General features: G+C 36.9%; 1 protein-coding gene and 1 non-coding gene across 14 annotated transcripts in view; one reads left to right on the forward strand and one right to left on the reverse strand.

The window, feature by feature from the left end:
• FRS2 (fibroblast growth factor receptor substrate 2) overlaps positions 1-15,705 on the forward strand; it is a 78,423-nt gene extending 62,718 nt beyond the window's left edge. For all 13 annotated transcript variants that reach the window (XM_049694992.1, XM_049694996.1, XM_049694995.1 and 10 more), the window contains 6 exons: positions 58-152; positions 5,636-5,727; positions 7,259-7,445; positions 8,473-8,631; positions 8,992-9,155; positions 10,522-15,705. In XM_049694992.1, the coding sequence (XP_049550949.1) occupies positions 5,662-5,727; positions 7,259-7,445; positions 8,473-8,631; positions 8,992-9,155; positions 10,522-11,472 (1,527 nt within the window). In that variant the 5' untranslated portion in view covers positions 58-152; positions 5,636-5,661 and the 3' untranslated portion in view covers positions 11,473-15,705. The remainder of the gene's footprint in view (positions 1-57; positions 153-5,635; positions 5,728-7,258; positions 7,446-8,472; positions 8,632-8,991; positions 9,156-10,521) is intronic.
• LOC117197511 (small nucleolar RNA SNORA25) lies at positions 6,061-6,187 on the reverse strand. Its single transcript, XR_004478161.1, has one exon. It is a non-coding gene; the product is annotated as a small nucleolar RNA SNORA25 (small nucleolar RNA).
• Positions 15,706-16,505: the final 800 nt, after the last annotated feature.

A 16,505-nucleotide genomic window follows, 5' to 3' on the forward strand; every position in this document is an offset into this window, starting at 1 on the left:
AAGGAAAACTGTTTTTAAAGAAATAACAAATTCTTGACTTTTTCTTGCTAATTGTAGGTTAAGTCAGCAAACAAAGAAAACATGGTGTTTTGAAGTATGATTAAACTCCTGATGCTGCAGCAGAGGCTAAGACTATTAATGGCCAGATCTAGGTAAGTTGAAGTTTACTTTTAAAAAAGTCATTAAGTGCACCAATTACATTTTTTAAACTAGAGATTTTAATAGTGTTTTCTTGAATGCAGTTTTTTTTTGCCTCCTTATATGTTGTCACCTCCCACTTCCCAAAAATTAGGACAATTGGCTTTAATTAAACATGACAGTGTTTACTAATTTAAAATACCCAACACACTTGTTGCAATATTGATCTTCCCAAACAGAAGCTACCTTTTGTTCTTGAATGTACCCTTATTACTTTCCTATGTGGCTTTCTTGAGGGAGTATAGTACGTCTTTTTGTGTTTTTGCTGAGTTATAAACTTGACTGGGTAAGATGATGAGATCACGTGGTTTCTCATCAAGTGTTTACAGGTATTTGTACATATTATTGGGTGTTACATAACTCAGACACTCTCCAGGTATTAATCTGATTGTCATAAATGCAGACTATCTAGTGTCTTGCCTTTCCCCCTGCCTGGGAATTCATGCTTCAGGAGGAGGAGTCAGAGATGTGGGTGAAAACTTCACATTAAAAATCTCCTTCTGTGCTGGAAGATTGACTACAACTGCCTGTAGTCCCAGCTGTTTCACAGTCTTACTCCTACTAAGCCTATTCTTCAGCCTTACTGAGGCCTCCTGTTCCTTTTTGCCTCCCTCCGTTTCTCCCATTTCATCAGCCCTCTTCTTTCTTGCTTCTTTCCTGACCAGACCTGATGGCCCATTACTTCAAACCCCTATATTGCCAATATCCTTTAATTTCCTTGTCTTTTTACCTTCTGACGCTGGGTCAGTTGAACTGTCTACCCTCTGGACTGCTGAGTACAGCTAGAAAAATAGCATAATCTTACTCTCCAGCTTCTGCTAAGTCTCAGCATAGCCTACTTAATAATCCTGCTACCTTTCTTGGGTAGCTTCTCAGAGAATAATCCTCAAGTCCTTCATTGTGCAAACTTGGCTTCTATTTTACCAAAGAAATTTAGGATGATAGGTGTTACCTATTTCTGCTTCTCTACTGTGTTCCACCCATCCTTATTTTCTGCTCTCTCTCGTCAGAGGACAAGGCACTCCTTCTGTGGGCAGACTTCTTAATCTGGGCCCCGGAACTCATCTTCTCTAGCCTCCCCGCTCCGTCTTGATCCATCCTGTAGCCGTCTATGTCCTTTGTTTTTTTCCTATATTCTTTAACCTTTACTGACATACTGATTACTAACCTGCATAAATCTATGTCACCTTAAAACAATAAGTAACTCAAGCAACATATTTTCTTTTGAAACCATGTCCAACCATACCCTATCACTTTAGGCTTTCCTTTCCAACTGTGTTCTTGAAAGAGCCTTTTCTATTCTTTGGAGGACTACTTCCTTATCTTCCATTTGCTCACTGCTGAATGGCTTCTGCCTCTACCTAACACTCCACTATGGATAGAACCTTCCTTCTTGACACTTTCTTTTCTAAGTTTGTACTATTCTGATTGTTTCTCTTCTCCTTCACTTGTTTTTCTCTACTCCAGTATTTGCGCATTTGTGTTCCCCAGAATTTTAACTGCAGACTGCTCTTTATACTGTCCTTGATCAGGGTCTTCTGTTTTACAGTTTCAAATACCGTGTGTCCCAATATTTTACCTCTTTCCTCAAACCCATTCTGATGTACTTACCTCTCTATTGCAAGTCTTCCTTTGGTAGTTCTCTGGAATCTCAATTTAACATGTCTAAAACTGAACTAACCACCATCACTTCCTCTCGAAGACCTGAGAAAGTTTTTCCTATTTCAAGTAATGGAACCAGCACCCTTCATCTGCCGCCCTGAAAACTGCCTCTTACTTCCTGTATACCTAGCCAGACACTCAGTGCTGCAGACTTGTCTTCCTAAGTATTTTTAAAATTCATTATTTTCATCTTTATTCCTACTATTGCTGCTCTGGTTTTAAGTCTTTGGCATATTCCATTTTTCAGTAGTCTCTCACTGGCTTCCCTTCCTCTGAGCTAAACTTCCACTTAAAATTACCCTGCAGATGGAGGTATCTAAAATGAATTCCTGACCACCTCACTTTCCTGCTTAAAATACTTCATTGGCTTTTTACCTTGTGTAGGATGAAATTCATTCTCTTTGGAGTGGCATACAAGGATTTTGTGTCACATGGTAGGCTTTTCATTAACTATTTTTGTACTGAACTGAAGCATTCAATGTGAATGGAGCCCCCAGGTAGGTTGTACCACCATTCATATATCCCTGACAAAATCGGAGGTGCTGCCTTAACAGGTCGCCTGTGAAGGTGTCAAGTGGAAGAATGCTTTTTCTACTTCTTTTGAGAAATAGTTGAAAAATATTTACTTGAGGCATTATTTTTTCAGGCAAAAGCCACACTGTAGTAACCATTTAGCTCTTTGTATTCAGTGGTGAGGCTGGATAAGTAATTTCAAGAAGACTTTTTGTTTCTATCAATTATCTGTCTGCCTTAAAATTTTTTTTGAAATATTCTTTTGGCCTCCTCATCTTCTAATTTATTAAACATTTACTAATTTTTAAAAATTAAACATTTATTGAATATCTGCTATGTCAAACAGTATGCTTATTGCCTTAGAAAATTCAGAAGACACAGTTCCTATCTTCTTGGAGATCACAGTGAAGTGGGTGGTGAGACAGGTCAACATTACAGTAGAATGTGATAAGTGCCATGATAGAGTCATGTCCATTTGACTACAGGGACATTCAAGTTAGTTGGAGTCCCAGATCCCTAGGTTGTTGTTCAGGATGCTTTATGGTTTGTCTCATGCTTGTGTTACAGCCTACCCTGCACTCTAGTCGTACTAGATGCCTCACTTTCTCCTGAATACATTGCCACCTTTCATGACTTTTATCGTTGCACCTAATTTTTTATCTTGTCTCAAGTGCCTATTTCTGTTTTTTGCCTAGCACACTGTTTCTGCTCACCTTTTAAAGTACCAGCTCAAATGGTGCTTCCTGCCCTTCCTAACCCAGAAAGTTAGTTGCTTCTTTCTCTGTGCCCACGGAACTCTTCTTATATTCTGATATGAGGTTTATCATAATGCATTATCTGTTGACATCTCTGTCTTTCCCTTTAGATTCATGGCTCTTCAGAGGTACATCCTGTGACTTAGTCATCTTTATACCATGATACTTAACTGGCATATTAAGACACCAAATATGAATCTTGTTTTTCTTTTATGTAACAAGATTTTATTTATCCTTATGTCATCACACATTTTCCCTATATAAATTTATTTGTTTACGTTTTTAATTGAAGTATAGTTGATTTACAATGTTGTGTTAGTTTGTGGTGTACAGCAAAGTGATTCAGTTATATATGTGTATATATATAATTTTTCATATTCTTTTCCATTATGTTTTATTACAAGATATTGAATATAGTTCCCTGTGCTAAACAGCAGAACCTTGTTGTTTATCTATGCTGTTTATAGTAGTGTGTATCTGCTAATCCCAAACTCCTAATTTATCCCTCCCCTACCCCTTTTCCCCTTTGGTAACCATAAGTTTGATGCTATGTCTGTGAGTCTGTTTCTGTTTTGTAAATAAGTTCATTTATATCATATTTTAGATTCCACATATAAGTGATACCATGTGGTATTTATCTTTCTTTGTCTGACTTACCTCATTTAGTGTGATAATCTCTAGGTCCATCCATGTTGCTGCAAATGCCATTATTTCATTCTTTTTTACGGCTGAGTAGTATTCCATTGTATGTGTATATATACCACATCTTCTTTATCCATTCATCTGTCAGTGGACATTTAGGTTGCTTCCATGTCTTGGCTGTTGTAAATAGAGCTGCTATGAACATTGGGGTACATGTATCTTTTCAAATTAGAGTTTTCTCTGGATATATGCCCAGGAGTGGGATTGCTGGATCTTATGGCAATTCTCTTTTTAGTTTTTTAAGGAACTTCCATACTGTTTTCCATAGCGGCTGCGCCAAGTTATGTTCCCAACAGTGTAATAGGGTCCCCTTTTCTCCACACCCTCTTCAGCATTTATTATTTGTAGGCTTTTTAATGATGGCCATTCTCACCAGTGCAAGGACACCACCAAATATGAGTCTTAATTTAACTTTACTATTTTACTTATCACTTCTTTTGGTTTATACACTAGTATCCTTTTTTATCTGCTTGATCCTTACACCTGCCAGCATTCTTTATCTTCCTTTAGTGCAGTTCGTTCAGCTCACAAGAGACTTAGAGCACCTCCTGTGTGCTAGGTATTGTGTTAGGCACAGGGAATGCAAGAATGAATAAAGTCCATCCCTGCTGGGAAGGAGCTCAAAGTGGAGGGAAGTAGATAGATAGGTAAACAGTCTATCACAGTTTTTACTGAGTAAACAGTGTGAAAGATGCTGTGATACTGGGAAGCTCAGGGTGCTTTGGGGGTACACAAGGAATATAACTTGCCCAGTTGGTGGGAGTCAGAGAAGGCTTCCTGAAGGCACTGTACTCTGAAGTTGAATCTTGAGAAAGGAGCAGCATGGAAGGGTGTGAGAGAACAAGATGCTCTGGGGAAACTGTTTAGTATGGCTGGGTAGGACTCAAAGCAGAGAGGAGGGAAGAGGTTAGACTGTCTTTGTAGACAGAGACCAAATTGTGAAGGACCATGTGTCATACTGATGAGCTTTGCATTTTTTCCTGAAGGTAGTGAAGATCTGCTGAAGAATTTTAGGCAAATTTTAATCAGATTTATGTTTTTAATGTTTAATAGCTTCTTATGCTTCCTTCTTTCCCCCTTTTTTCAAATACTGTCACATCCATTCTCATTCTTTCTCTTGTTTGTAAGTGAAGTTTTGAATTTTTCCTTTGTTCACTTGCAGTATTCTTCAACACTTAATGTCACTGTAACCACTTATCTCTAACCTTCTGTGGGAAGGGATTAGATAGACACACTCTTTCAGTTTTGCCAGTATTCTCTGTGTTAAGTTACAGCTTGAATTTTGAGTTGTCTTTCTCTCTTAATGAACTATTCCAGATTTGTTTTTGTGTCTTATTAACCAATTTTGTCTGTTGGGATACGTAAAGAATACTACAATGCATGGTATGAATCAAAATACTTGCCAAGCCAGAAGTCTAGCATCCTTTTGGAAATTTATTAATAAAGAGGGACTGAAATTCCTAATAAGCCATAAACGGTTAATTCCATGAATGACTTTATTTTAATAGTGTTATGTGTGAGAACTTAAATTGGTTTCTTTTAGATAATTTTAAAATAGGCAGACCTTTGCAAATTAAATTTGAGATTTCTGTGAAGTCTCCCTCACAGAATTATTCTTCTTGTTGCTGAGTAAAATTCTCCAGCTAGTTGTGTGAAATCTAGCTCTAGCCATTTATTTCCTTAGGCTTAGTTTTCCTCATCAAAATAACGCAGGGCTTATGTTAGATGATTTCTAGTGTCTTTTTCTGTTTTTTGACTTTTGTATCTTACATCTAATAATTTTTTGCAAATTATCTTTCATGTAGTGCTCACATGGTCTTCTGAAGAAGCCATGGGTAGCTGTTGTAGCTGTCCAGATAAAGACACTGTCCCAGATAACCATCGGAACAAGTTTAAGGTCAGTAAAAACTGGTTGAGATGTAGCTCTCACTGCCTACCTGGATGCTCTTCTTTTACTTCACTTAATTAACATGTCTTATTATTTCCTCACTTTTGTATTCAGATCCTTTTATTTTCCTTTTTTGTCCATTCTGCCTTTTCTTGTTTTAACAAATGATGACAACATTTCTTACTGACAGTGTGAAATCCTCTTTTCCTTTTCCTTTGGTCTTCCATATCCAGTTAGAGCCACACAATTCTGATAATACTGTCTTTTTTTTTTTTAACTTGGAAGACATTTACGTTTATTTTTACCTTTCGACATCACCAATCATGGATATGAGTGCCTAAATCTTGTATCTCCATCAGGAAAACATAGCACTAATGAGTGACTGTTATATCCTCTGAAGAACTCAATCTTTGGTCACAGTGATAAGAGCCCCTGGATTTGGTCCCATCAGCCCTCTTTGAAATGACCTACTGATAATATTGTCTTTAAAATGCCACTTTGTAGGTGCCTCTTCAGTCCTGTCACCAGCTCCCAGTCATTGTTTAATGCTTGGACAATTTCATAACTGAACTCTATCTTCAGTCACCTCTGTGATGCATCCTGCAGTTGACATCAAATTAATCTTCCTCCTTCATCATTCTAAAACTTCACTGGTATTCTGTTACTTAGATGCTAAGTGCTCTATTCCTTACTCATCCACAGTCATTAATCTCTCATATTGTGACCTCATTCTGCTGTAAATCATAGCCACTGGATCACACAAACCTAGGTATAAGTCACAGCCCTCTTGCTTCATAGCTTTGTTACCTTTGGCAGGTTACATTATCACTAAGTCTTTGTTGATTTGTGTGCAGTGGAGAAAATACTGTTACCTGCAGTTTAGGATCAGTATTAAATGACAAAAACACAAGTAAAGCATTTTGCCCAACCCAGGGGTATAGTGAATTCTCCCTAAGTGTTATCTGTTCTTTATAGTCTCTGGCCATTTTCTGAAACTGAGCAGTGCAAAGCCTTCCCTTACATGAACTCAATGCCAGTCCTGTCCTGATCTCTCTGAAACATACCTTCTTTGTCTCTGCTGTAGCACTGCATCTTCAGGATGTGCCCCCTAACTCCTGACCCACCAGTTCTCCCTCTTAACTTTATTTCCTGTCTAAATTTAATTATACCCAAGGCCCAGCTAAAGTCCCTCCTCTTTTTATGTGAAGGCTTCTCCAACAACCCTCCGCCACAGTTCCTGCATTTCGCAGCCTCTGTTGCACTCATTTGTTAGTTAAGCATTTACAGTTTTGTGGTGTTTTTCGTGTTTGTATATCTTATCTCCTCAGTGGGAATGTGAGTTCTTTGTGGATATGAACTGGGTATTACACTGCTACATAATCCATGCCCTAAACACACAATTGGTTGTTGAATGAACTAACAAAGGAACGAATAACTGAACCAATAAGCAATAGTACATTTTCCTGACAAATTAGTGAAATATGTGCATAACTGTCAAGTGGGAGCATTAAGTTAGCACTAATTAAACTTTATTTTTTAGGTCATTAATGTGGATGATGATGGGAATGAGTTAGGTTCTGGCATAATGGAACTTACAGACACGGAACTGATTTTATACACTCGCAAACGTGACTCGGTAAAATGGCACTACCTCTGCCTCCGACGCTATGGCTATGATTCGAATCTCTTTTCTTTTGAAAGTGGTCGAAGGTGTCAAACTGGACAAGGTAGGTAGAGCCTTTATTTTTTTTTTTCTCCAAACATTATCATATTTGAAATAGCATTCTATAATTCAGTTATTCTATATGTAATGTTTAATATTTTACTTTTATCCAGAATAAAAAAATTCTCAAATAAGTGGATTATTTAAAAAAGAGACATCGGGCTTCCCTGGTGGCACAATGGTTGAGAGTCCGCCTGCCGATATAGGGGACACAGGTTCGTGCCCCAGTCCGGGAAGATCCCACATGCCGCGGAGCGGCTGGGCCCATGAGCCATGGCCGCTGAGCCTGTGCGTCCGGAGCCTGTGCTCCGCAACGGGAGAGGCCACAGCAGTGAGAGGCCCGCGTACTGCAAAAAAAAAAAAAAAGAAAAAAAAAGAGACATAGTACACTATGTATTCATTTATCAAGCATTTATTAAGCATGTTTTCTATGTCCAGAATTTTGGCTTATATTAAATTTAAGATTTGCAGTAAGTAAATGATTAGTCCCAGTAAATTGCCTCTATGTCTTTACTGTTGTAACTCTGGGAAAAGAACCTAAACTTTGGAGTCAAACAGAACGTACTTTTATTTTTTGCTACCTACTTCTTGAAAGTCCTTGGGCAAGTTGCATGACCTCTGATGCATCAAATTTCTTCTGTATCAGAGGGCACCGGTAATCCAATAATTAAACAAGGTAATGATTGTAAACCACAGAGCAAGGGCCTGTCAAGTGATAAGGAATTCCCTTGGTAATGGTAAGTTGGGCTCCCCCTGCTGTTAAAAAGCAGACTAGAGTAAGTTTGCAAATCTTGTTTTTGTCTTCCTTATTTTGAGCCATCACCCATGGACAAATGAAAATTATTCTGTGAACTTTTGGGTTTATGTTTTGAAACAGGGAATATAATTAATTTATCAGACATTTATATTAAAGCCTTTTCTTGCTATTGGTGCATGGAATGCTTACTTTACAAGTTTGTTCTTTGACAGGTGCTCCTGTGTCTTTTTTAAAGATGCAGTGACCATTTTTTTCTTCTGGTTTGTATTTGTAGGAATCTTTGCCTTTAAGTGTGCTCGTGCAGAAGAATTATTTAATATGTTGCAAGAGATTATGCAGAATAATAGTATAAATGTAGTGGAGGAGCCAGTTGTTGAAAGGAATAATCATCAGACAGAATTGGAAGTCCCCAGAACACCTCGAACACCTACAAGTAAGTGTCCATTTTCCTTCTTCTATTATAAACTATAGATTATGGTTTTTTAATCTATAAATTGTTAGGAATTACCATTGGCTAACGTAAGTATAGTGGTTGTGAGTTTTAAAAAACTTAGCTATAATTATAAACATTTTAAATATTTTAAATATGAAAACATTAAATGTTTCATATTATTTAAAATGTGAGTGGAAAGTTAGAGTGGAGGTGGTATGCTGTTTTGCTCTGGTTTCTCATATGTCTTGCCAGAAACACCTTCCTTAAACCTCTCAGTGCTGATTGTATTCTCATTCATTTTTATTCTCTGTGCCCTACCCCTGTATCCTTTCTTAAACCAATAAACAAACAAAAACTCAGCTCCAGGGTTTGCTGCTCAGAACTTACCTAATGGATATCCCCGATACCCCTCATTTGGAGACGCTTCATCCCATCCTTCAAGCAGACATCCTTCTGTGGGAAGTGCACGCCTGCCTTCAGTAGGTGAAGAGTCTACACATCCCTTGCTTGTGGCTGAGGAACAAGTAAGCATGTCCTACTGTCTAACATATTGTGTGGGGTTAGAGTGTTATTGTGCCAACACTTGAAGGTTTTAGTTTGAATTTTAGCTGTCGCTATTTGTTTATGACTTGTAGTGAAGACTCAGAGGAAATAGCATGTATTTTCTGTCATATACCCAAATATATATAGGTGTTGAGGGAAACTTAGCATTACAGTAAGTTTGTGGGTTCACAGGAGAGGTGCATCTATAGATAAAGACGGACATAACCAATGGCCAATTCAGTTACAGTAACCTCCAATGAAAGCTTTTTATGTTACAGTTTTTATAGTTAGTGGACTACTAGCAATAAGGCAGATTTTGTTGTGTTTTAACAGAGCAATTTAATATTCCTGACTATTATATTTTCATTTTAGGAATGAAGTTAGCTGGTTAACATTGTCTATGTATTACTTAGTTATACTTATCTTTTGTCAACAATATGGTTGTTTATCATGAAGAAATTTTTACTGTTTTGAAATCCATTTGGTTGTGTTCTTGTTAAATGAGTTCTTATTTACTATAATTAAATTTCCCTTAGTTTTGAATTTTATTTTTGAGGTTTTCAAATGTTATGTATAGACTTCTGAACTTTTTTTATATTGTCCCCCCCCCCGCAAAATACCACAAACTTTTCTAAGTAGCATTAATTTCCTGGTATCTATTTTATATCTATGCATTTTACAGAACTCTTATTGAATCTAGTAGGGTCTGTTTCTTTGTATAGTCAGATCATCTATAAATTATAAATTTCTCTCTTCCTTTTTAATACTTGTTATTTCCTATTTCTAAATCAGGTTTTAATGCATTGATGAGAATTTTAAAACAACATCAAAGTAATAATCCCCATTTGTTCCTGAGTTTTTATTTTTTCTACAGAATGCTTATCATGTTTCACCATCACATGTATTTTGTTTTGTTTTGTTTTGTTTTGTTTTTGTGGTACACGGGCCTCTCACTGTTGTGGTCTCTCCCGTTGCGGAGCACAGGCTCCGGACGTGCAGGCTCAGCGGCCATGGCTCATGGGCCCAGCCGCTCCGCAGCATGTGGGATCTTCCCGGACCGGGGCACGAACCCCTGTCCCCTGCATCGGCAGGCGGACTCTCAACCACTGTGCCACCAGGGAAGCCCCATCACATGTATTTTAAAGCAGTTATTCTTTTATCAAGCTAGGAAGACATTTCTACATTTCTCCCACCTCCTCCCAACCTTTTTGTTGGTTAAAAAAACAGGTACAAAAGCTTTGAAGTAAGAATATACTTAGAAAGTTAATAAAATTAATAGATATAGTCAGGCAAATTTTTTTTCTTTTTAAAGCAAGTTTACTGATTCACTTTCCTCTTTTGTTTTAGGTACATACCTATGTCAACACTACAGGTGTACAAGAAGAACGGAAAAACCGTGCAAGTGTGCATGTCCCATTGGAGGCGAGGGTTTCTAATGCTGAAAGCAACACACCAAAAGAAGAACCAAGTAATATTGAGGACAGGGACCCTCAGATTCTTCTTGAACCTGAAGGAGTCAAGTTTGTCTTAGGACCAACCCCAGTTCAAAAGCAATTAATGGAAAAAGAGAAACTGGAACAACTTGGAAGAGATCAAGTCAGTGGAAGTGGTGCGAATAACATGGAATGGGACACTGGCTATGACAGTGATGAACGAAGAGACGCGCCCTCTGTTAACAAACTGGTGTATGAAAATCTAAATGGGCTATCTCTCCCCAGTGCGTCAGGGCTCAGGAGAGGTCGTCTGCCGTCCACCAGTACCTCAGATACCCAGAATATCAACAACTCAGCTCAGAGAAGAACTGCATTGTTAAACTACGAAAATCTACCATCTTTGCCTCCTGTTTGGGAAGCCCGCAAGCTAAGTAGGGATGAAGATGACAATTTAGGACCAAAGACCCCATCTCTAAATGGCTACCATAATAATCTTGATCCAATGCATAACTATGTAAATACAGAGAATGTAACAGTGCCGGCAAGTGCTCACAAAATAGAATATTCAAGGCGTCGGGACTGTACACCGACAGTCTTTAACTTTGATATCAGACGCCCAAGTTTAGAACACAGGCAGCTCAATTACATACAGGTTGACTTGGAAGGTGGCAGTGACTCTGACAACCCTCAGACTCCAAAAACGCCTACCACTCCCCTTCCACAGACCCCTACCAGACGCACAGAGCTGTATGCTGTGATAGACATCGAGAGAACTGCTGCTATGTCAAATCTGCAGAAAGCACTGCCGCGAGACGATGGTACATCTAGGAAAACTAGACACAATAGTACTGATCTGCCCATGTGAGCCCAGAAACCATTACATTGTTTGCACCTTTGTGAAGTTTTAAAAAATGAAGATGCAAGTGCTTCATTTTTATTTCTAAACACTAACTCCTTTTATAGACTGATAAAAAATTTTTTTCTGACTATTTCATGTGCTTCTTTAAAGGGAAATTAAAATGTAGAGCAGGTACTCATAAAAGAACACTAATTTCATTCTATACTACTCATTACTGTACAGCAGCATTCCCATTTTCACAGTGCCTATTTAAAATGAGAATTGAAGTGAGTGACATGCTGGTCAATTTTTATTAAGATTCTGGACTCATGCATATCATTCACGTCTAAGTCATGGTTGGCATTTAAAGCATATTATAAAGCCTCTTGATAATGTGCATTGCTAACAGATAACTCTAGGCTTTGAAAGTACTATTTGTAGATTTACTATTCATGGTATGTGACCTCCAGCATGTAACATGAGGAATCCTTTATTTCATTAATTGTAGGCTTTTTGACTTGAGCCAGGACATATGTATGGAAATAGAAGTACCACACCTCCTATGTACCAGTCAGTTCCTTAGCCTTCAGCGTTTCTAGAAAGAGCCCTACGTTCGTGAACATGGTTTGCTGTTGGTGTGTTGAAAGGCAGGAAAGAGACGAGGTTTTCTCTTTACTCATCTCATGGTGTCATTTGAAAGGCATGCCCAGATATCTTAGTCAGAATTACACATAGGCTCAAGAATCAGTCTCAGGTCACTTTATCCAAAAACATTTGAAAATCTGAACCATGATCTCTTGAAAGTTTCTCTCCTACAGATTATTAACAGTAACATTGTTTTCTGGAGGCATTTGTGCCATTAGATTGCCATTTACCTTCAAGTTTTTCCTTTGGTGTTTGGGATGTCTAATTTTGTTGCTTCATGTCTTTTTCAATTTAGGATGTTTGAGTTTGTATATAGTTTTGAAATTGGATTATGTGTTCATTTTTGTTTAGTTTGCATTTTTGTCAAATTGTGGTTTTGAAGGTTCATTTGGAACTTACTGTTATTCTATAACAGGGTTGCCCTTGCCCAGTATTTATTTATATGCCGTTTACTTTTCAAGTTGATAAAAGCATTCTCACAATTTTAAATTTCACTTGTGTTCATAGGTGATCTCTTAAGCAGCTGAGAAGAAAAAAAAAAAGGAAGCTACTTTTAACATGCAAATTTCCCTAAAGGTACTGTGTTTTCTCTGTGGGCACTCTCCCAGCACTTTAGCAGTGATCCCCTCAGTCACACGGCTGCAGCTGTACTTTGCCCACTGTCGTGCTCCTCAGCTCTGCTGTCCTTTCACTCATAGCTGGATCTTGGGTTATCCCTTGATTTTAATAGAATGTTAAAATTGTTGCCAGCATAGCAGGTACAGTGGAAGTCTTATAGCAATGACATTGTGTCATAATTTAGGATTGAAAATGAATTGAAGTTTATATAAACTGATGAGAGTCCATATGTCTAGCTCTTGGAAAATCAAGAAGTTTCCAGTTTCCCAAATCCTAGAGAAGATAAGAGCAGGTAGAGTGGAAAGAAGGTTAGATATCCTTGCAAAATACGTCGCTGTCTCCTCTAAATATGAGGAAATTTGAGATTTTGGTCTGGATCTACCAGATGTAACTAAGGTTAATTTAGCATGAAAAATTTCAGTCATATAGCATCCAATCTGTTCCATAAATGACCTAATTATAGGACAGTGAATGGATTAGCAAAATAATAGGGTGGGACCATTATAAAGAAAATAAATTATTAAAGATGTCTTTATCATTTTTAGTGCCACTGGTTTATGTGCATAGCAGAATCTTCTTTCTTTTCTGTGAATTTGGTGCTTACCAAAGTGTTCACTGTTCTCTAAAAAGAGAGCAGTGGTATAGGTATGCAGTTTCCATTTTAATGTATTGTTCCATTTATGCTTTATTCTGAGTAGATTGCTAATTGTGCCAAATTTATGTGATGATTTTTGTAATGTGGAATAAGAGTTATGATGGAACCAGTGCACATGGTTTTCTCCGAAACAAGCAGTCAAGACAGAACGTTAACCTCCAAACAAAAGGGCTGACCTATTTACTCATTTTGGAGGTTGGATACTTTCTTTTCTTACTTTTCCTCAGCCTTTTCATTTTTCCTTCCAGATTCTGATTAGTTTTTATATTTTTTAAGCAACTATAATATAACCATTGCAATTTATTCTTTCAATACTGTGTGCTTTAAAAATGAAAATGGGACCAATTTGTCTGCTAAGAATTTGAGTTTTAGGTACTACGAGTATTAGGGAAGATGTATACAACTGGTATTAATTTCTAAATGTCTCTGGAAATCACCTGTGTTCCTATTTAATTAAAAATAACATAGAACACTATTTGTCCTCTGCAGTAGTCTAGTAATGGGCATTAAGCTCTGTCCTGGAAGAATTGTACCAATTACTGGGTGCATTTTAGAATGAGATATTTTATTGGGATATAATTGTGGCCATATGTTTCAGATTTTCTGAGACAGACCTAATTTTAGATATTCTGTTCTGTTGATAGATCACGTGATCCCACTTTTTGGTTTTGGAAATATAGTCATTGATCATATGCTTTTCCCCTAATAGAATCCTGTTTTATCCATATAGATCGTAACAGCTTTTATCCCAGACCAGGGCTGGAAACTGATATGGGTATTACATGTGTTTTTTCTTAGTGTGTTTTATTTCCCAGGTTCATCTTCCTTTCAAAATGAAAATATGGTGCCTTCCCTCCCTCCAGGAAGATTGGCAAATAGTTCCTTTTATTTACTGCTGCTGTGGAGTGATGAGATATGCACTTTACTTTTGAAGACTCAGCAAAAAGCTTTTCACTTCTCAGTATATCCAGAATAGATCACATTTTGGACTTCAGAAAATTTGCCAAGCAGTCTTTGTTTTTACAGATATTAATGTTGACCCCACAGTTCAGTGTTGTGAGTCAAGCTAGTGTTTGTGTATCCCTCCCCCACCAAAAAAAATCCGTGGCGCAAAGTATAAAAATGTACCTCAATAATGTTCTATTAAAAATGGGACAGGGGCCTTATGTTTTCATAATTTCCCAATAATGTGCCACCATATTTTTGCCTCAAGGTAAAGGTCTTAACAAGCTAAAAAATACATCCCATTTCCCCTTGTGCTGTTCCTAACCCATAATGTCCAAGTGTTTTGTGCAATGTGTAGTGTGTGTGTATAAATATATATATGTATATTTGTATATACATATATATATATCTATATATATATATATCCTTGAAATAGACATACCATCAGAGACAACATTCAGAAGTAACTGATGTATTGGCATCTCTTTCTAATCTCTGATATGTGAGGTATATGGTACTAAATTACCTTTTCCCTGATGTTTGCCAAATTTGAATAAAGGCATTGGTACAAAATCACAGAATGTATAGGAAATGTTTTTGGCTTGAAAAATTAACAAATATTTTATGACATACCACAATATACTCTGCCCAAACCAGCACCCTATTTTTCCTGTTCTTTACGTCCCTTTTCCCCATCCCTACATCCTCTTTTTTTTCTTTTTTGGTGTAACACAATTCTTTTGTAGCATCATTACAATTGCAGTTCTATGACAATTGGACAATAGCAGCATGGAAACGGACTGGCATTAATAGTACAGTAGTCACCAGTGTGCCACATTTGCATTGGTAAATGCAAAATACACATTTTATAAAGGACAAATTTTGTGTTATGTTTTTATTTTTATTACATTGTATAATATTGTAAGATTATGTATGTCCTAATTTGCATTATAAATGTTTTTTTCCTACGTAAAGGCATAAATATAGCAACTTTGTATAAAGGTAGCTTATTAGATTTTTAATTTTGTCTTTTATAAAAAATTGTCTAACAGTGGGACTAAAAAATTGTCTAACATTGCCAAATTGTAAATGAAATATGAATTTTACCCCCTATAGTTAATTTCGTTTATAAGCATTCCATATTTCTCTAATAAAAGACATAAGTGATACAGTACTATGCATAAATTGTATTTTAATGCTGTTTCATATCAGCATTTTAAATTTTGGTTTGCATTTTTAATATTGGCAAAATTTACCACTGTTGATTAAACCTTGTTGTATATGTAACAACATCTTTTGCCCTCTAGCCCTCCCCACCCTTGTTCTCTATTTCTCCCTGTCAGTGCCAACTTCATACATTTTGTAGCATGGCAATAAAATATAACTTTTACACTGAGGCCAAGTGTGGCTTTTTGGAGGATGTGGACATGGGAGGATTACCCTCTAGTTGTTCTTTGCATATGACTTTTTGCCATATAAGCCATGTTTCCAAGCATGAGGAAGTTATCTCGTATATGATGTGAATGTACTTTTAAGGACAAGTGTGAATGTGCTTTTAAGCTTAATTTTTGTCCTAACAAATAAGAACTAATTTTTTATTTTTGGAAAAGTCAGAGTTCTTGAAGTACAATCAAACCTTTATTAACTGGAGTACTTAAAGAATAAGCTAATAATTGAATTTAGTTCAACAACGGCTAAGCAACACTTTTTAAAAATCCTTATTTATTGTAGAGTATTAATATACCATCCTAAAAATTATATATAAAATATGGTTTAATTTTATATGATTTAGCTTCTTGCAATGACTTACTGTTGTCATTCTGGCATAAATCTCCATGACGAGGTACTCAAGTTGATACTGGAAGCTGAGCTGACTATACACTAACCTTAAGCATTAGCGAAAAACTGCTTTGTTGAATAAAATCTGATCGGAGTTCTTATGGTTACTTCCCCCCTTATTGCCTAAAGTAGATTGCAATAAAACCCCAATAAAAGTTTGGTTGGATGCCTATTTAAAGTTTCACTGTATTTATACCTCACACATTTCTTGAAACTTTATAAGAGGTTTTATTCCTTAGTCTCATATCACTGCCTCCATTTTCAAAGTTCAAAGTGAAATGAAATTTTACGTATTTGACAGACTCTCACAGTTTTTATCTTCTTGGTCATTTAAACTAGTAGTACTCAGGGCTGGGAC

Source organism: Orcinus orca, chromosome 11, assembly GCF_937001465.1.
Source record: "Orcinus orca chromosome 11, mOrcOrc1.1, whole genome shotgun sequence".
Classification (NCBI taxonomy): domain Eukaryota; kingdom Metazoa; phylum Chordata; class Mammalia; order Artiodactyla; family Delphinidae; genus Orcinus; species Orcinus orca.